This window comes from Coffea arabica, chromosome 6e, assembly GCF_036785885.1.
Source record: "Coffea arabica cultivar ET-39 chromosome 6e, Coffea Arabica ET-39 HiFi, whole genome shotgun sequence".
In the NCBI taxonomy this organism is placed as follows: Eukaryota; Viridiplantae; Streptophyta; class Magnoliopsida; order Gentianales; family Rubiaceae; genus Coffea; species Coffea arabica.
In genome coordinates, this window is record NC_092321.1 from 59,559,092 (window position 1) to 59,580,537 (window position 21,446).

Here is a 21,446-nt window from a genome sequence, read left to right on the forward strand (position 1 = left end):
GATTGCTTGCTAGGAAATAATTAAATTAATTTTTTATTAGAGTGAAAACAACCCCTGATGCAATTTTCACAAAACTATAATATAAATCAAATGATTCGGTGCGAATACATTACAAAAAGAAGGCATCAATTAAACAAAGTACTTACTTTGAGCAAAAAAGGACCATGAATTTGTGAGACTCAATATATGAGTTGTTGGAGATCAAGAAAAGTCAGAGGGAGAAAAGAAGCAAGAAGATCAGTGATGATGACAAGTAGAGAGGAAAGAGACATTAGGCAGAAGAAGAAAGAGGCAATGATGAAAAGGAATAGGAGAGGCGTTAAATAGATAGAATTTAGATGGAGAAGGAATCTGAACGTGCTTAACAGAGCGACTTTAGATATGGTTTTTGCGGTTGTTAAAAGTATTCTGTTGAAACGTATAGATGATCTCACAAGGACGCTAATCACGGATGCGTTTTGCTTAACATCTGGACACGTAACTTTCATATCTTATACATTTTCTGAGGCAAATTCTTAGTGTGTAGTACATATTACAGGTGAACATGATCAATTAAACAAACTTCAATGAATAAATACCAATGACAAAATCAGTTTGCTTTCAAACCTATGGTCCAGAATAGTTCAAGCAGATTCCAAACTTGAAGATGCCACAGTTGTGCTAGAACTGTTTAGCATTCAATATTTTAGCAGTAAACTAAAAATCTCTCATCTCACTAGTTCACAACAGGCAAACAATCATGTGAAATCATAATTAGGAATTGATTATAATCTATGTAGGTGCCATAATTGTTGCCCAAATCACTAGGGGAAACCTTTGAACTCTTTGTAATGCATAGTAGCAAATCTTTAGCTAGCCTATTTTCCCAGTTATCTATAGCTGAAACATGTTTCCAAAGTAGTCTTCTCAATTATATAGAAGGAAAGAACAATCCTTTATTGCGCATTAAAATATGACTTGAGGCATGTAAACAATAATTTCCACAGTCAAGAAATGAAATCACAAAGCAAAATTTCAGCAAGCTACAAGACTCACGTAATTGAAAATATTCATATATCCAAGCATTTTGCAACCATAACTTAAATAACACATTTACTGTCTTAAACAATATCACAAAAAATTCCAAACTTACAATGTAATGATACTGTTGAATATTCAACCAGGAGGATATTATTTAGTACATCAAGGCAGCCCCTTGATACATATAATAGCATGTTATAGATAACAATCAAACACTAGCAAGAGTCTCCACAAACCGGCAAGCATCTGTCCAGTAATAAGGGTTACATTTCCACTCATGATCAACATCCACAGGCCCTACTTCAACAAGCTCCTTAAAAACCATATCCTTGATCTCATATAAAATTACCTTACCCAGCAGAGCAATCACAAGTCTCGGTTTCCTTTCTTTCTCATCCTCAACCAAGTAAGGTATACAAAATCTACATTGATCTTCATCAAATGAAATAAGGCCTTCGTCCACCATTGAAGGTTATAAAATTGAAAGAGGATTGAGGTCTATATGATACTTCAAAACCCATTCAGAATGGTCCCTTTTCATCTCAAAAATGTCAAAGAATAGCCGTTGTGGGTCATTAACCTCAATAAGATACAAACAGCCTCCAGACACTCCAAAGTACCAAATATCCCACTTACTGTAATGCATATGAAGAAAAAAAATTGTCAAGGCATTCTTTGTCTGGATCAACACAGAGGGTCCCTCCATCCACTTAGCCATTGAAGATCACCATCACACAACACTCCATTCACAAAATAAATATACATCAAATCCTTCCCAGGGATTTCGGGGTTAAGTAAGTAAAAGACATGTTAAGATTTCTTCATTGTTGCCTATAACACTCGCTGCTGCAAAATGATGAACAGGAGGAGAAGGAGAAGGGTCCATGACCTGGAGCTCCGAGGATGAGTTTTGATTTTCCGGCAATTGACTGGGCTGCTGCAGCAGCAAAGATGTTGGGTTTCCGGCTGCTGCTTTTGGCTTTTTTTGGTCTCAAGAACCCATCCAAAACCTAAAGAACAGGGGAAAAAAATGAAAAACAGAAATTAGGAAACAAAAGGGTTGTCAGAAGGTGAAGAATCGGTGGCTTACCTCCTGTGCTTATTTGGTTTCTGAAGATACAAATGTGACGAGAATATGGTACTTCTTACCTGAAACCAGCAGAGAACAGGTAAAGGGTAGATGCAATTACACAGACAAGAAGTACTCCAGTCAAGTGTGGAGTGTACACAAGACTCCACATTAATGGCGGCAAATACCGTACCTTGTTTGGACCCTGATTTTCCATGAAAAAATTTTTAGATTTTTGTTAACACTTTTTTAATTATCTTTTTTTTTATTTACGTATATTAAATCTCTACGGTATATTACTCTACAAAGACTCTTGAAAATAGCAATCCACATGAGAGAGCCTGTTCGGATTGCATTTTTTGAATAGTTTTTGAAGAAAACTTAAGAGCCCGTTTGGATTGTATTTTCTGCGTAGTTTTTGAAGAAAATTTTACCTTTAGATTTGTTATTTCTGTGACATGTTTGATGATTTTTTTGCATTTTCTAAATATTTTTTGGAGAAAATTCATCTTAAGATTTGTTGTTTCTATGACGTGTGATAATATATATAATTTTTTTCACGTATAAAATGATGATTTCTATCCAAAATAATTAATGCAGTCGATAGTGTTGATCAAATTAGAAAGGTATTCTAGTTCAATTTCGGGTTTAATTTCATTAGATACTTAAGCATACAGACTAATTGGGTTTAAGAGACCTATTATCTATAATAATGGGTAGATTTTACATTTTGGTAAAGAGTATTTGGTGTTATATAAGACAATTAAAGAATTTCCCTACATTTACATAATGTTGGTTTGTCTAACTTTTGGTTTGAAGAGAGTTCATTTAATGTCCTGTCTCTAAGCCAAAAAAAAAAAAAAAAAAATCTGTTTTTGAATATTTTGTAGTGCTTATAAAACTATGCATCCATTGAGTCTTGTAGCTAAGATGGTATATTTTAGTAATGCCATTAACTATTCAGAGAAGGTTATGGTGTTAACAGGAAACAGAGTTCATGTAATCTATTCTGTTGATGATGTTTTAGGCTTTAGGAAATCAGAATTTTGGACTGCTCTGCTTCTGGAGCTGCAGCTTCTACAAGACATATGGGTAATTCAAGAGACGCATCAAATCCCATCACACATAAAAACCACTCATCAACTTCAAAACATGGCAGCCCCCAAGCGGGTAGTTCGCTGGTTGGCTCTCTAAGTTCTACCTGGAGGTCACCGTTTCGATTCTTGCTTGTCCATCGTGTGGTGCATCTTTGGGGCGAACTTTGCACCACCGCAGGGGATTAGTCTGGTGTAAGTCAGGATACCCCCGTGTCAACCAAAAAAAAAAAAAAAACCTTCAAAACAGGGCATCACCAACTTCTGTTGAGCATTGTCAATGGGGATTGAAAACTTACCTCAGTAATAAAATTTCAGTTGTCATCCTTTCAAATGAGAGTTAAAAAATGAAAACTCAGGAAAAGGCAAAAGCAGACTTGCTAGTGAAAAGCAGCACAAAGTAATTGCTGCTTCAAGTGACAAATATATCCTGGACACAGTAATGCCCTGATGCACTATGAGCATTGTCAATGAGGAGCCCAATCATGAATGGCTTTTTCCATAAAAACATGTGAATACGTACTTTTGAGTAACTTGTATTGCATGCCAATAAAATCATCGAACCCAACTTCTATCAATGAAGCTATTTGTGATTGAGGCAGTTCGCTCATCAGGCCACAATCAAGTTTAACTTCGACCTATTCCTGACTCAAATACATTGCATGTGTATATTACAGGTTTAAAGGTAATCCATTTGGCCACCAAACTAGAAGTGAACCCTGTTATCAGCCCAAAGCAGGTGAAAAGTAAGGTGAAAACTTGATGGCAATTGATGAAAAACTACTGAGGTAGCATAGAATAGAAGGGGCTGTGGCACAGCAGGCTGAAATGCGTGACCTGTGGCAAAATCTCACATTCAAGAGATTCTTATCCATTTTGGAAAAGCAAAAGATGAATCCATGTAAACAAATTCTTGCAAAACTCACAAGCAACAATTCCTACGATTTGCATCCTCATGAACAATTAGAAATATTCCAGCCGAATCCGGATTAATCTCACTGAAGGTGGAAATATCGAGTGCTCAAAGCAAAAAGAAAAATTTATACAGGAACATATTTGTTGTATATTTATTTCAAAGTATTATTTTATCTTATAAGCCATAGTTGTCACTATTTATAATTCAAAGGATCATATTGATTAAGGTAAAATATAAAAAGAACCCCCTTATAATTTGGGATTTGGCCATGATACCTCCTCATTATTTAAAAACCCTCAGATAACCCCTTTATGTTTTAAACTTATTTGGAAATTGGATGAAAACCATCCCAATTAACGGAGAGAATTGTAATGTCCATGCTACCATCTTTATTTTTTTTCATTTCTGCCTTTTATTTTCATTTTTATAAAAATAAGCATTTTGTGGTTTACCAAAGCTTAAGCTGCCAAAATCGTGTTCTTAAAATTTGTATGGTTTAACAAAAAACTTTATAGGTCAAAATAAATTTTAATAAAAATATCATCTTCCCCTAAATCCTGATTTATAAAAATATAGGCCAAAATCCTGATTTCACAACTTCATGTGCAGTCCCGGATGCAAAATTTTCCACGAAAAATATACAAGTTAGGCACGTCAAGTATAGCTCAAGCCTACCACTTTAATACCAAACAATGCAGTATACATCGCTTAGACCATGGAGGCACCATCACACCCATCAATTGCCTCTCCCCAAAGCCCGAAGAAAGCCATGCATCAGCATCACTACTTGTCTTCCGCAGCCAAGGATCTACATTTTTTTTTTCCTTTTTGCCAAATGGAAACTGATAGTCCACAAAGCATCACAAATAATTTGTTCTAACTTGAGAACATTCTTACACACCCCACAGTATACGTGAGAACAGTCTTGCCGTTCTTCATCACCGGAGCCACCCTATTGCTAATACTCTCACGAGTCTTCTTGGTTTTTCTGGTGGTGACTATTTTGGATGAATTGACGAATGGAAGGCTGGCTGGCATTGAGAAAGAGAGATCAGAGGTGGAAGACAAGCACCCACCCCTCCCCTCCCTCCTCTCCCCCTCTTCCCTCTCCTCCCCTCCCCCTCTCCCTCTCCTATTCGCCGGCTGAGGGAGGGGGAGGAGGAAAAAGGGGGGGGGGGGGAAGGAGAGGGGGAGAGGAGAAGGGAGGAAGGAAGAGGGGGAGGGTGGTGGCGCTAGAGGAGGGGGAAGAGAATGAGGGGGGTGGCAGATGACGGGAGGTGGTGGTGGAAGGGGTAGGGTGGCAGGGGTGGAGGGAGAGGGAAGTGGTGGGAGTGATGGATGAAGGAAGGAGATGATGGAAGAAATAAAAATGAAGAATTCAGTTGATAAAAAAGGAAGCTAATCATGGATACTTGTAGGTAAGTAGGTTCATGCTTCTGGTTCAAAGACATACATCCTGGACATAAAGCACTTTGTGCAGTGCAGAAACATGTAACTGATCTCAAAAGGAGGCTAATCATGGATACTTTTTCCTTAAGATCCGGACACCTCTCCTTAGTATCTAGTACATAGTCAATGTGAACATGATCAATAAAACAAACTTCAATGAACTAAGTGGATATTGGCATTCAGGAATATGGCAAATTACACTAACCTCTACCTAGATTCATTAGTTAAAAAGACCTCTCTTTTTGTTATTCCAGTTACAACTACTCCCTATGCTCACGTTAGCAGAGAATTTATTCACAACATAACACTGGGGATGCAACTACTCAGAATATGTATGGGTTTGGAACAACTTGTGTGAAGATACAACAAATAATTGGGTTGAAGGAAATAATCAAACATCTGGTTTAAGAAACTAGTGAAGAATAACTTACAGCTTCTAGTTTGATATGCCTTATGGACACGCATACCTTCAGCATAAATCTGATACATACAGGTGATGCCAGAAGGAGCCTAACCATGAATATGCTTTCCCGAAAATCATGAAAACACCCACTAATAAGAAATGGAATTCCACTTGAGCTTATCATCCACATTCAGCTGCACTCGCCGAATTATTGAAACAAATGTAGTTTCTTTTAAAGCTAGAATTATAAGAACCTCAACCAGCTTAACTCAAGTACATTAAAGGTGAACATTACATGTTTAAATGTAAAATGTCTGTCGAAATCTAAAAATGTATCAAGGAATTGGTCTACAATATGATGATAAGCTAAAAACTTCACTGAGATCATTAATAAACTACTAGAGTGAAATATTTTCTGCCTAAATTGAATGGAGAAAACCCTCTCAAATCCTTGTGATGTAGAAAAAATTTATAATTGTAAGGTATCTATAGCTAGAATCCAGTTGCAAAAATTTTTCCACGAAAAGAAGAAGCATAACAGTTGAATCTCACAAGAAGGCCACAAGATCCATTCAAATCATTTTATTGATTCTTAGAGTACTTTTGAACCATACTTACTGCTATCCAATTTATGAAAACTAGCATGTGTAACTAAATTTCCTTAAATTATTATCTCAAACAGGTGAATTATAAGGTTAAAGCTGCAGGAGGAAATCATCAAGAAGCTAGTAAGATGCAATACTTGTTGCCACGCTAACAGACTTTCTATGTATTCTAAACCATCCAGCGCTACACATGCTTTCAAAAATGTATTTTCAATTATCAGGAAGCAAAAGAAGAACTTTAATAGAAAACCAGATAAAGCTAGAGGGCACCTATTCCAAAATTTTGGCAATCAGAGGAATAATAAATATAACAATGAAATTACAACTAAAACATCTGGGAATTAAGCTGCAAGACTAATTTAGTTCACAAAATTTATCCTTAAAGCATTCCACAACCATTCCAAGTTTACATTAATCCATAATAAACACCACCATTTAAAACCAAGTAATGGTTCCATACTGTTAAAAGTGTTCAAGTGGTAGGCAGGCAAAAAGAAAGTACATAACGCTACTTAGTAGTTAGTACATGCAGGAACGTTTGAGAAACAAGTCAAACATAGGCCAGCGTCTTCATAATAGGGTAGGCATCCTTCCACTGATAAATGTAATCTCTACAGCCATCATCAGTATCTGTTGGCCCTACTTCAGCGAGCACCTTAACGACCGTGTCATTGATGTCATACAAAATTACTTTGCCTGGAAGAGATATCACTAGCCTCGCCTTCTTTTCATTCTCATCCTCAACAAAATAAGTTAACCAAAATCTACATAGCCAATCATCAGAGTGATCGAACTCTTCATCCACCATTGAGGGGTATAAAATAGTTAGAGGAGCAAGATTAAGATGGTACTTCAGAACCCACTCAGAACATCCACTTGCCAACTCAAAAATATCAAACAACATTTCTCCAGGGTTGTTAATATCAATAAAGTACATACATCCACCAGACTCACCAAAGTACCAAATTTCAGAGTGCTCCATTGAGACAGGAGGAGAAGGCAATGTGAAGTTAGCGTCTTCTTTATCTAAATCAAAACAAACGATAGCCTTCCAATGAGTAATCCAATGAAGACAGCCATTCCATAACACACCGTTCCTGAAATGCGTAGGTGAATGAGCATAATCTATCTCAAAAATGTCCCCACTGTCCCTCCAAGTCCCAGTTTCTGATTCATATATAGAGAATCCATAATTAACATTCATGATTCTCATCGTGGGGGGTCCCAACCAAACACACACCAATTTATAGTGATCAGATTTTAAAGGATCAAATGCAATATTCAGAGCCACAAAGGGATGCCTATCTTCCAAAAGATTGAGCTGTGGGATAAGCCTATGCTGACTAGTTGTGGGGTTGTACACAGCAAATTCTCGACTACCATGGCTCAATTTTAACACAACAGCTACTAACCCATTACAAGAATGTAAATCCGTAATTTCACCATCAGTAAAGAAATTACTACTTAAGTGGGAGATGGCAGTTTCCATTGAACTTGCATACTCGTCGGAGAAAGAGATGAATTTGAGCTCCGGGCAGCTCCGCCATATTTTGCGGAACAAAATGAGGGCTCGAGTGTTGCTGCTGCCACAGTAGAGACGGCGGAAAGAGGGGTTGGAAATGATCGAGAGCCATCCTCTGGAGACACATTGGAAGCGGATGAGGGATTTTGGAGGTAAACAAAGTAAAATTTGTGTCAAGAGATCTTCATTGTGGGCTACGACGATCCCTGCTGCTGATATATGAGAGCAATCTTGAGGTGGGTTTTTGAGGGTGTTTGAGGAATCAGGTGAGAGGCTGAATCTTGATTTACCGGTAAGCGGCCAAGCAGTAGAGGAGCGGAGGAGGGTTTCTTCGGCTTCAAATAGGTGCCCAGTCAACGGGTCTGTGGCGGGAGAACCGCCGTCGTCGGGAAACATTGCTCCAAATTTCTGTTTCTATTATTGTGTAAAGGCAGAATTGGGGATTTTGATTTAGAATGGGTTTTGGCATATACTAGAAGCATTCAAATGTAATATTCTAAGTATAAATTTTTAAAATTTTTAACGGATTCATTTTTTTCACGTTGATAGTTAGTGTGTGTTAGATGAATAACAATTATAAAAATTTTAATTTTGAAATTCAATCTATGTAAAATTTAAATTTAAAATTTAATTTTAATAATATATAAACTATCAGTTTCTATAAAATTTACTCAATTTTAATTACTTCAAAAAGCGACTTAAATTCATAAATAGTTCCGATTGTGCATGTGCAAATGTTTATAGTAGTATCATATAAGTGGGGAGTTCTGCGATACTTTTTTTTTTACCGATGATTTGTATTTAGATGACTTTAAAAATTTAAATTATTGAACGCTGTGGTAAGAGTTTATTGAATTATAATTATGGTAAAATATAATATTAAAAGAAATGATATAATTTACCTAAATTATGTCGTCAAAAGGTAGGAAATAACAATTCATTGTTACAATCTCGATACATAATGTGTGTATTAGTAAATGGAGTTATATTAATCCCGACATTTATTTTGAGCCAATAAGAAAATTAACTTGGACACCAATAATACTTCTGGAAGCTTCTTAAAAGTCATATCCGTGTCGTACAAAATCACCTCACCCAATAGTACAGGCAACCAGAGGTAATACAAGCATTGGTTTTTCTTCCATTGTCCCATCCCAAAGAAGTACAGAAGTGGCTATAAAACCGATTGAACCACTGGGCCAATGGCTCAGTGGCAACCAGGGAGGGACTTAGGTGAGGGTTCAAATCTCATTTACAGCAAAAAAAATTTAAAAATTTAACAAGCAATCTTGTACTAATATAGGGAGGAAGAGGGTATACATGGAATATAAATGTCATCTCTATCATGATAGTAATATTTTAATCCTAATTGGACTGAATTATTACCAAATTTGAAAAGCAAGGGAGCTAGGTGAAATTTTTAAAACCTAGAGAGGTCTCAGTGCAAGTGTCAGAAACCTCAGGGGAGGTTTGTGAAATTATCCCTTATATAAAGGGAGAATTTCGGAAACCTCCCCTAAGGCTTTTGATAATTACAGCCATGTCTCTTGATGTTTGAAAAATTATAGAAACATCCCTTAAAAGTATATTTTGGTGACAAATAGTGATGTAAGCACAAAACATCTAATGAATATCCTATATTACCCCTATTTGATTTATAAAACAAATTGAATGATAAAAGAAATCAAATATTAGCATTATTTGCTAAGTAAAAAATTTTAATGTAGCTCTTTGTAGTAAAATTTAGGCCATATTTTAAGGCATTATTTTTTAATGTTTGGATTTCTTTTCTTTCTTTTACTAAGTTGTGAAGAAACTATTTTTAACAAATGAATCTATTTATACAACTAAACAAGAAATCTATTTAAATGACCTAAGAATTGAATATCATGTATTAACTGAGATGAGCTTACAGATTTTGGATAAAGAAATATTTGTAGAATGTGATTTTCTTTTTTCTTTATACCCATATTCATTTAGAATTTATAAAGTTTTCAAGGTTATTATAGTATTTTCATAACACCATGGGAGGTAAGTGTAATTTTTTAAATCTTAAGAGAAGTGGCTGCAATTGTTAGAAATCTTAAACTTCTTTTTTTAATTATGTACTGCTTATTTAGTTATTTTACCTTACAAGTTACAAACATATGTAATAATATTAAGACCTATTACACAAAACTATATAAAAAAAAAGGTTCATCAATGCATATAATTATTACATTTTAATTATTGTTCAAAGACAACTTTAAATGTGATGGAGGTAAATGAAAATGTATTTTATTTAAAGAGATAAGACACTTATAAAGACAAATTCCAATGGTTCTTCAAATATGAATTATCTTCTCAAAACCTTAGTAAAACTAAATAGTTCATTCTTATTATCTATCTTAAGCTTCACATTGATATATAACCCCTTTGCCTATCTTACTCTTTATTATTGGCTAAAAATTCATTTGTCACATTCCTAAGTATTACAGTGTAACCTTGAAAACTAATTTAGTTGCTAATTGTGTTCTATATGTAATACCTTAAGAGTTTTAACTAATAACTAATAAGTCGAGACTTAGCAAATGAAAAGAACTCATTAATTGAAGTAATTAGCACTTAAAAAAATGCTACCACTCATACTCCCATAATAGTTATTTTCAAGTCCAATATAAAAAACTTTAAAAGCTACTAATGCATATAATTTTTTAAAAATAAAGCATATATTGTTTATTTCTTCAATACTATAGAAAGACATGAAAATATCATAAGGAAAATGAACATTTAGTGGAAAGAATATCTCAAAGTAATAGGTTTAAATATGTTAAATATCCAATGTCGTCGCAATATCATTTAATTTTCCTACCTCCACAATTGATTGGTTAATCATACTTAATTATTACCATAAAAAAGCTAATAAAAATGATCCATGGATTAAAATATTTGCTGAAAGGATTTCAATAGATATATTCGAATTATTGAGTTTCATGCCTGCAACTCCTATATACAACTGTGATAATATGACATCAACAAAGAAATTCTAATATTACAGGTTCCGCTAAATTCTACTTTTATGCTCAGGAGGTATTAACAATACATTAAGTTCAAATTGGAACATGCACCAAGTGTCCACCCTACATAATTTTTTTCTACTTCATTTAGTGTCATCATCTATTTTCTTCCTTCCTTTTATAGAATATCCAATCACATGATTGAGTTTAAAAAAGGTATGAACCAAATAAAGGTTCTCGAGAGTATTTCTTAGTCTATTCTTGAATTATTAATTAGTTTAAAACTAAATTAGTAATTAGATTAAGCTTATATCCTAATTGTTTTAGAATTATTTTGGTTCCAACTTTTTGATCTTGTTGTTCTATGTACTATTATCAGTTATCAATACTATTTTCCTCTCTTCATTGTTTACCATATAAATCTTAAGACACCTTTTAAGTTCACCTAAGAGTAGTGGCATTAAAAAAAAAATAAGAGAGAAATTAAGACCAGTAACAATTTGTTGCTTGATATTTTATATTTTAGCTTTTCACATTTTCTTGGCTTTCTATGGTAATTGATTGTAGATTTTTTTCTTCTATTGAGAGAAAAATAAGTGCTGTCCATACTAATTTTAGTTAAGTTGAAAACCATCAAAATCTTTTAACTTATGATTACAACTTCTTAATTAGTTGCAAAATCGCTGAAATAGATATTAGAAGTTGCAATATAGATAATATATATTAATATGCAAATTTACTAAAAAATCATTTGAAAATCTCTAGTTTAAGAAGTAAAACCTAGACAAGATAATATAGAACCAAATTCCTTGCCACATAAAATGATACAGCTTAAATAGTACCACATTAATCTCCTTGCTTTTCCTCTATGGAAACCCCATGCAAAACGGTGTTTCTATTCATTTGGTCAGATGTTCAAATCTTAATTGCTAATCACAAACAAATTCCCCTTATTTTGCGTCACTAGCTACCATTAAGGGACAACTCTATTGAAAGAGTGCAGTAATTGTATCTCATTACTCTCCGATTAGGCTTTTTAGCCCTTGAAGATGATTTCCTCTGAGAGTTAAAGTTAACAAAATATACAAATATTTACATAATAGAGAGCGAATTCAGGGGCAAAAAATCAAGCTTATTATGAAGGGAAAATTTTTAATAGAAATATTGATTAAGTTCGTTACACATTATGTATATGAAGCATATCTAATACAAACTCAACAATGGAAATTTAAACACTTCATGTGTCTTAAAATTTGAAAGTTTAGACATATCTCATAATAGAATATGAGAAGCTAGTTATTGCTATTGCTCCAATTGATAGTGTGACAACAGTTGAAATATTGCAAAGACTGTTCCTAAGATGGTAATGTTAAAAGGTTTACAATCTTTATGTCTTGATAAATTTTTTCACTTAAAAAATATGCAGGTAAAATTAAAATGGTGTGTTCCATAGGACACCATTTATAAAACGTCATTTAGCTCATAAAATTTACCCAATTAATATTTTTTATCCAAAAGTAAGTAAAGGCTACTCAAACAAAAGTAACAATTTTCAATATAATCCAGCTATAGCCATTGAAGCTGTTAAAGCTCATTTAAGGATTAGTCAAAACTTATATGGTATCCCAACCTTAAGTGAATATATGCATGAAGTCTATTAATATGTTGCGTTCGATATTATACCATGTACAAATGTTTATCTAGTGAGCAAAAATTGTCCATTTTTAATTTTGGAAAAAATTCTTTATATTTGAAAGTAAGTAAGGCCCATAAAACCCCTGTTTTGTTATCCAACCTCTAGTGAATATATGTATGAAGTACATTGCAGAATTCTATTTTTTCTGAACTATAATTTTAAATTATTTTCTCTAGCAAATGTAGTTGGATCAACAAAGTAGAACAATAAGAATTAAATTATTTTCTTTAGCAAATGTAATTGGTTTCTTTTTGAGAGAAGAATTAAATGAAAGTGGAACAATATGCTTAGTCATAGAAAAAAAGACCAAAATCTGAAATAAAGATCGTAAATTAACTCATAAACGGTCACATATAAATTATACATAATGTATGGTTTGAAGTATGAAGTATTTACTCATCAAGAAAATCTACGTCTTCTCAAACAATGATAATCAAAAAATAAGAAAAAAACTATTAAATGATAATCAAAAAGCTGAAAAGATGCATCTTTGCTTATTGAAAGCCATGGATATAACACTCGAGCTTGGAATGATTATATAATAATCCTTGTCACAATTTTGCAACATAAACATTATAAGAATCACTTCAATCTTTAACCATCGGAGTTATCTTCAATTTTAAATCCTAAAAGCCATATTGTTATCCAAGCACTTTAGTTCACAAAAACTATGTGCTTTGTTCTTAAAGTAAAGCCTAAAAATAAAGGAAAAAAACCTGTGGGTTATTCTTCTTCTTGTTGCTCTCTACTAGTTTTTTCTTCTCTGGTTGCTTGCTTTAAGAACGAAGGTAAAAGAATCATTATTTTGAAGCAACTGAATAAATGAAGTCTTGATCTTGTAGGAATCTAAGAGATGCTGGTTGTATAAAGTGATGATCGGATGAAGAAAAAATTTTCAATTAGGACCCTATTTTATGTAGGATATCTATGAGTGTTTAATGCAACAACGCAGCAAGAGTATTTTAGAAAACTCCACAATAAGTGAGGATATATTAATCATCACAAAAAAGAGAAGGAATACCATTATATTATAGGGTTAATCACATTTTATCCCCTTAAAAGATATCCATTTCTCAGTTTACCCCCTAACCTTTAATTTTGCTCACTTAACCCCCTTTAGGGCAAAATTGCCCTTACATTATTTTGACTTTTCATTTATCTTGTTTTCCTTTCTTTTATTTCTTTTTCTCTTTCTTCTTTATTTAATTCTTCCACTTTCCTACAAAAATCTTTACCTTAATGATTGAAATTAAAAAAGAGGAATTGCAGAGATCTATCTTCTCTTTAAAAAATTAAAAAAAATATTCAAATCACTTTCCTAAAATATAATTTTTTTAGCCTTTCAATTCTTTTAATTTTGGGTTTCCTCTTTCCTTTATAGTTTCTTATTTTATTCTCAAGAAAATATCTTAAGATGAAATTGTGACCGGATTAATAATCATCAATTGAAATTTGTGACACGTGGCATCATACAAAAAATCAAAATTAGTTTTTGATGTCTTTTAAACCTTCACCCAGAAATATGCAATTATAAACTCAAAACAAAAATTTTCGTTGAAATGGAATTTCTATTGGGAAGGATGAAAGAGAGAAGAAAGAGAAAAAAAAATAAAAGAAAGGAAAACAATTTCATCTTATGATATTTTCTTGAAAATAAAATGAGAAACTAGAAAGGAAAGAGGAAAATCCAAAATTAAAAGAATTGAAAGGCTAAAAAAATTGTATTTTAGGAAAGTGATTTGAATATTTTTTTAATCATTTAAGAAGAAAATAGATCTTTGCAATTCCTCTTTTTTAATTTCAATCATTAAGGTGAAATTTTTTGTGGGAAAGAGGAAGAATTAAATAAAGAAGAAAGAGAAAAAGAAATAAAAGAAAGGAAAACAAGGTAAATGAAAAGTCAAAATAATGCAAGGGCAATTTTGTCCTAAAGGGGGTTAAGTGAGCAAAATTAAAGGTTAGGGGGTAAACTGAGAAATGGGGTATCTTTTAAGGGGATAAAATGTGATTAACCCTATAATAAATTAGGATAAAATGCACTTTATTCCCTTGTGATTAGCAATTTTTCACATAACCCCATATAGTTTCAAAAATTATATTTAAACCCCTCAAATTTAAACTAAAGTGTTAAAGTGGCAGAAATGATCCTATGTAATAGAACTCATGAAAATGTCGAAATTATCCTTATTTAAAAATAAAAATGGTTGAAGTGAGCAAAGTATATAAATATAATATGTACGACATTTTAACCCCGTATGATTCAATGTTTTACCATATAACTCTTTTATAATTTAGTGGTTTACCACATAGTCCCGTTATGATTTTCGAAATATATACATAACCCTCCTTAGTAAATAGTTTTCAACTTTATATAGATGTATTTTTGACATTTTAGTTGACTCTATTATGGAATGCAAATTTTATCGTTTTGATACTTTAGTTCAAATCATAAGAGAATTATGTATAGTTTTTGAAATCATAGAGAAGTTACGTGAAAAAGCACCAAATCACAGGAGATAAAGTGTATTTTACCATAATAATTAATAATAGATAGATGACATATATGAGTGTGTCTATATATATGTGTATATATATATCCTTATACCCTATTTGGTGATTCCAGTGCATTTTGTTGTCTTATACGTGTAAGAAAAGCATAGATTTTTTAAGCTTATATTACATTTTTGTCCTTTGCTTATTCATTGTTTCCTTGTATACTCTCAAAAGATCCCTTTGTATGGTCCTTTAGCTCTTATGAAGTGGGCTTTTTGATCAATTAGTTTGACACGATTGCTATTTTAAATCACTAAACAGTAATTTGAGGCCCCAATTTACTAATTCCTCCTCAAAGATGCTTTTCTTATGGGTTATGATATTTTTTATTGAGGGTAAAATTGGAAAGTTAGTTTTTTTGTATCCACTTGCATGTTTCTACTGTTTCCAATGCCATTTTCAGCAGAATCACAATCATATATGTGTAAAAACTCAATACGGAGATAGAGATGTACTGTGCCTCATGAATATAGCTCTGTTCTTTTAGCATTTACGTTTTGGGTGCTCTGTTGCTTCTGGTTACTTTCAACTTAAATTCATCTGCCTGTCTGCATTTTCGTTGCTCGTAATGATTTTTTTTTGTTTCTCTTTGCTATAGATGTTAAGATTTTATTTTCGCTTCAATCTCATCCACTTTTTTTGATGATTTTTCTGTTGTATGCATATTATTCAATAAATAACTACTAATCAGTTATTTTCCTCTTGCTTTGGATGCATGGTTCCGGTCACTGTGAATTTATGGTTTGCATGCATGTGTTTTTGACGTTTTTATTCTTTTTTCCAGCAGCTACTTAATACTTGTGCATATCTTTTGATCGGTAATGTTTCCTCACCCATATTTGGTAACTTTTTCTCTGATTTTCTCCATCTGCATGGTTGCATGAAATTTGATTTATATTCCTGTCCATCTTTTTCGAAGAAGCATTAACTAAATATATTTTTCTCTCGTTTGTGAATTTTAGCCAGTAATATTAAAGTGCTTGTACTCACTGTTAATTATATGTATAAAGCAAAGCATAGTTAACTATATCATAGGATTAGTAGTTATAGTGATAGCGATAAGGTAGCTGCATCGAAAGCTATTCGTAATCAGAAGTTGAGGGAGAAATGTGCTATGTTATCATCTGAGGAGAAAGAATTGAGCCGTCTCAAGCAGAGAGAGGCATATCAAAAAAGGAAAGCAAAAAAAAAAAAAGCTATTCATTTAAGTTATCGAAGAGAAACCAGCAGTAAAGCTGTGATTTTGCTTTGCCCTGACATGGAAGTTAGTCCTGATGCAGGTACAGATATTATTCGTTGTAATGACTCGTTGAAATTTAGTATTGATCACAATTCTCATCTGTATGAATGATAATTATTCAGTGTGATTGTTTTTCTGTTAGGAGTGGTGGATAACCAACCTAACAAATGCTGTGAAAAATCCATTAGTGCTCAGAATTTATCAGCTGGCAACAATTTTGATCACCAACTGCAGGCTAAGATGCCTTTATGTACTGATGAGACTATTTTTAATTGGAAAAAAGGTAGATTTAATGTTACTGCATTGCCATTTCATTTCTGCTATTGTTTAAGAATTTTAGTTGGGAATAAGGGAAACTTCATCTAATGATGTCTAGACTGTTGGACAATTAATGTCTCTCAATTTTGGGTGTACAAATCGTAATTACCTGCAATTTTCTCTTTCTTTAGGTGCATTGCAACCTGCTGATAAGCAGTCTTGCGAAGAAAGTGTCCATTCTCAGAACTGCATCAGGTCCAACTATGTGCAAAGACAATTACAGTCTGATGAAGTTTCTGTAGAATGAAGTTTTGCAGGCCACTGAAGTCCAGTTTGCAGCAAATGAAGCTTTATCCATACTGTTACATGCACAGAAACACACACACAGAAGCTTAGTTATTTGTTTTTTGTTCAGTTATTTATTCGTTTCATCATGCATTGTATAGTTTTTATAAGCAGTTCGTAAGTGTACTTAGCCATTGCATAACGATCAGATGATTGATTATATACTTATTAACTTGTGGTTATTGCAACCATTCCTGAGCAGTCTAAAGGAAATCTCAACATTTCTTTTTTTGACTCTTTACTACATGAGCAAGGTCATATTACTTTCAATTAATATACCATGTCTTACTTGCTTAAAGCCCATGCTTCTTCGCTATGAATTTGATTTGCTCATGTTTATCTTCTCTAGGTTCTTCTTCAAAACTGCAATGTCTCCATCTAGCCTTTGCAATCCAATACACTGCAAAATTCGGGTTCATTTGCCTAACTGTGTAACACTGTTTCTATCTTCTAAGTGTCATTACTTACTAACTACTCTTATCCAGCAGGTCAATCTCCAATCTGCAACAATTGTTATAATTATCTTTCAGATGCAATACAAAGTACACCAGGTTTGCCATGAACACATTCATTGTTGGTACTGTTAGCCAATGTTACTTTAGCAATTGTTTTAAAATATTGCCTCAAATACATTCATTTGTACTCTTATAGGAATTGCTGTAGTGCCTTCTCTGAATAATGTGAGACAACAAAATGTCAATGACAGTTAATTATATTGCCATTAAAGGTTTATTATACACCTATTCTGAGTTTCTATTATATTACCTCTTTTGCATTAATAAGTTCCTTTTAACTGATCTCATTGATCTTACAGCTAAATGTAGTTCTGTATGAATAACTTTCTTTTAACTAGTATGATTTTTGTTACAACTAAATGTACCGCTCAGTAACGCTTTACAAGATCTCAAAATAAAAAGGTTATGAGGAAAAAAGGTTCTTAACATATGATTAGGCTTTCAATTTCACTGCTTTTACTTTATGCATGGCTTCTAATTTAACTAAATATACCATTACTTACCTTGACCTTTCAATTTATAATTACATTACAGCTCAAGTAACTAAGGGAACAGAGGCTCTCAGATTTATTACTAACGAATCAAATAAGCTACCTCAGGTTCCTGACTGCCATTTTGAATAGGTAAGCTACCTCAATTGTTAAGACAATCGCATGAGGATTTGCCTCTGTGTCACTTTTCAACTTTTGGTTAGTTCACTCTCAAACCCTTATTGTCTTAGCAACTTCAAACCATTATTTTCTAAAACTTCCATGTGGAAAAACTTTATCAATATTAAAATCCAGAAACACTTTATGCAACATTAAAAGACAAATTTAATAAAAGTATTAAAAATTCAAAGAACTAAAACGAAATAAAGACAAGTTTAAAATTTTGTAAGCCTTTAAACTATTCAATTTTGCCCCTCAATTGTTTCAAATATTTCATTTTACTATTCAATTGATCCTCAAATTTTTTTCTAATACATGCAACAAAACACAACTCACAGGCACCAAAGGGCGGGAAGACCAATCTATTATATATATATATATATATATATATATATATATATATATATATATATATATATATATATAGGGTTAATTACATTTACCTCCCTTGAGTTTTGACCAAATAACGAATCGATCCCTGAGATTTGGACAAATAACAAATTACTCTCCCACGCTAAGTTTGTCAGTTATATGGAACGGAAATAGCCTAAAGTCTAAACAATCCTTATTGATTTCCATCAATTTTTAAAGACATAAAAATAGTAATATGTACTTACCATTTTAGCCTTTAGGCGGGAAACAATATCACTTCAACCCCCATAATCCCAACATCAGTTTCCCATAAAGAGCTGGTATGTTATGGGCAATTTCTTTTTCTTTTTTTTTTAACTTTCACATATTTAATTTATGTTAAATACAAAATATACTAGTTTTCCTTTGGGCGCTATTTAACCAATTTTTTCCATAAAGAGTTGGTACAAAACATACTACAAGACCTGCTAGTTTTCTATAAAGAGCTGGTATGTTATGCGCTATTTAACCAAATTTTCATATTTAAGACTCAAATTTTCAAATACGTTATTTTAATTTTCATAAATTTCAAATACATTATTTTAAAAAGAGCAACTTTCAAATACGTTATTTTAATTTTCGTAAATTTGTTTAAATATGAAAAATTGGTTAAATAGCGCATTAAATACAAAACCTGTTAGTTTCCCATAAAGAGCTGGTATGTTATGGGCAATTTCTTTCTTTTTTTTAACTTTCACATATTTAATTTAATTTATGTTAAATACAAAACATACTAGTTTTTCTTTGGGTGCTATTTAACCAATTTTTCCCATAAAGAGTTGGTATGTTTCCTATAAAGAGTTGGTACAAAATATACTACAAAACCTGCCAGTTTTTCATAAAGAGCTGGTATGTTATGCGCTATTTAACCAATTTTTCATATTTAAGACTCAAATTTTCAAATACATTATTTTAATTTTCGTAAATTTCAAATACGTTATTTTAAAAAGCACAACTTTCAAATACATTATTTTAATTTTCGTAAATTTGTTTAAATATGAAAAATTAGTTAAATAGCGCATTAAATACAAAACCTGCCAATTTCCTATAAAGAACTGGTATGTTATGGGTAATTTTTTTTTTTTTTAACTTTCACATATTTAATTTATGTTAAATACAAAACATACTAGTTTTCCTTTGGACGCTATTTAACCAATTTTATCTTGAAGGTTTTATGCTCGTTAAACTTGGGGAAAAATGGGGGAAGTCTTTTTCTTCTCTCTTTTTGTACAGATAAAGGTAAGCAAGTCAAACGTGATTGGGATGTACATGATAAAGAATTATAATCCCAATATTATATATATATATTTTTAATGAAAAGGATATTTTCGAAACTATAATTAATCTTGATGACAGCTGGATACAATAAAGGCAATTTCGTTATTCCGAGTTTTCTTTTTCCTGATGTCAAGTAGAATCACTAACATCTCTTAACAGCAGGTGAGTAATTGTTCAATGTCTGGTTATTCAAAAGGATAGACTGTTATTTGTCCAAATTTCAGGGATCGATTCGTTATTTGATCAAACCTCAAGTGAGGTAAATGTAATTAACCTATATATATATGTTGCTAGCCTTTTGGATGCTTCAAATCCATCATCTTGCTTGCATGCCTTCTCTTTAAATTTGCTGGAGCGTAGTACTGGTCGCAGATTTTGTTGACTTGCTGATTGTTTTTCTGTCAGATTTAAAGCTGGTTTGACAAGCAAGCGAGAAATTTACACCTACTATCATACCATTTGAACGAAAAAGGGCATTGGGTCCGATTTGGCGTGGGGTTTTGCTTGTCCCGTCCCGTCCGATATATATATATATATATATGTTGCTACCCTTTTGGATGCTCCGAATCCATGATCTTGTTTTTTTTTTTTTTCGAAGATATGTAATTAATTAGTTTAGAAACAATTAGGAGTTAACTCGATCTAAAAATAATCTAAAAAATCTTACAAAAAATTCATGTTTAATCAATTAATGATAGATAGACCTTAAATGTAAAATAAAGATCCTGCGATGTTTCGATGTGGGTTAGTGACACCCCACCCGACGGCCCGACCCCCTCCCCCCTCCTCCTTACCAATGATCCATGATCTTGCTTGCAGCCTGCTCTTTAGATTTGCTGGAGCGCAGTACTGGTCGCAGACTTGCTGATTGTTTCTCTGTCAGATTTAAAGCTAGTTTGACGTGTAAGCCGAGAAATTTGCACCCGCTATCATGGCATTTGACCGAAAAAAGGCATTGTGTCAGATTTGGCGTGGGGTTTTGCTTGTCATTCTTCCAGTTGGTTTCCTATCGTTCCTAGGCTTTGATTTTGGTTTGCCATTGTCCCCTTTGATGGTCAAAAGTCAGATACGAGCACTAGTTTAACGGAGATTTTTTTGCCCTATCAAGAAATACAAAGTTGGAACTGGTGTTCTTGGTGAGCTCGCCATATCTTTCCTTGGATTGGGGCCTTTTTTGGATGATCTAGTTGACAAGGTAATTGCCCTTTTGATTTTTCTGCTTTGTGTGTTTCTTGTCGCTCGAATTTATGTGCATCTCTTGTACTACATATAAGTAAAGGCAAATGACAAGTCCCCATTACAGTCCAGTTTTAGTGTAATTGAACAATTTCAAGCTCTATTTGGGCTTCCCCCGGTAACTAGTAATCCTTAAAAGCAGCAGTACAAATTAGACGACTTCATATTATATTAACCATATCAACTAATA

The 21,446-nt window shown here is 32.9% G+C and overlaps 1 protein-coding gene and 1 long non-coding RNA gene across 3 annotated transcripts; both read right to left on the minus strand.

Annotated features, from left to right (window-relative positions):
* Nucleotides 1-1,039: 1,039 nt before the first annotated feature.
* LOC140009689 (uncharacterized) lies at nt 1,040-2,289 on the minus strand. Of its 2 annotated transcripts, none has more exons than XR_011817209.1 (2): nt 2,170-2,289; nt 1,040-2,030 (listed from the first exon to the last, which is right to left on the minus strand). It is a non-coding gene; the product is annotated as an uncharacterized lncRNA (long non-coding RNA). The 2 variants fall into 2 exon arrangements; XR_011817210.1 differs by having other exon boundaries at nt 2,111-2,224.
* Nucleotides 2,290-7,106: 4,817 nt separating this feature from the next.
* LOC113696271 (F-box protein At5g07610-like) lies at nt 7,107-8,474 on the minus strand. Its single transcript, XM_027215708.2, has one exon. The coding sequence runs from the start codon at nt 8,472-8,474 to the stop codon at nt 7,107-7,109; it is 1,368 nt and encodes a 455-aa protein (XP_027071509.1).
* Between the last annotated feature and the right edge of the window lie 12,972 nt (nt 8,475-21,446).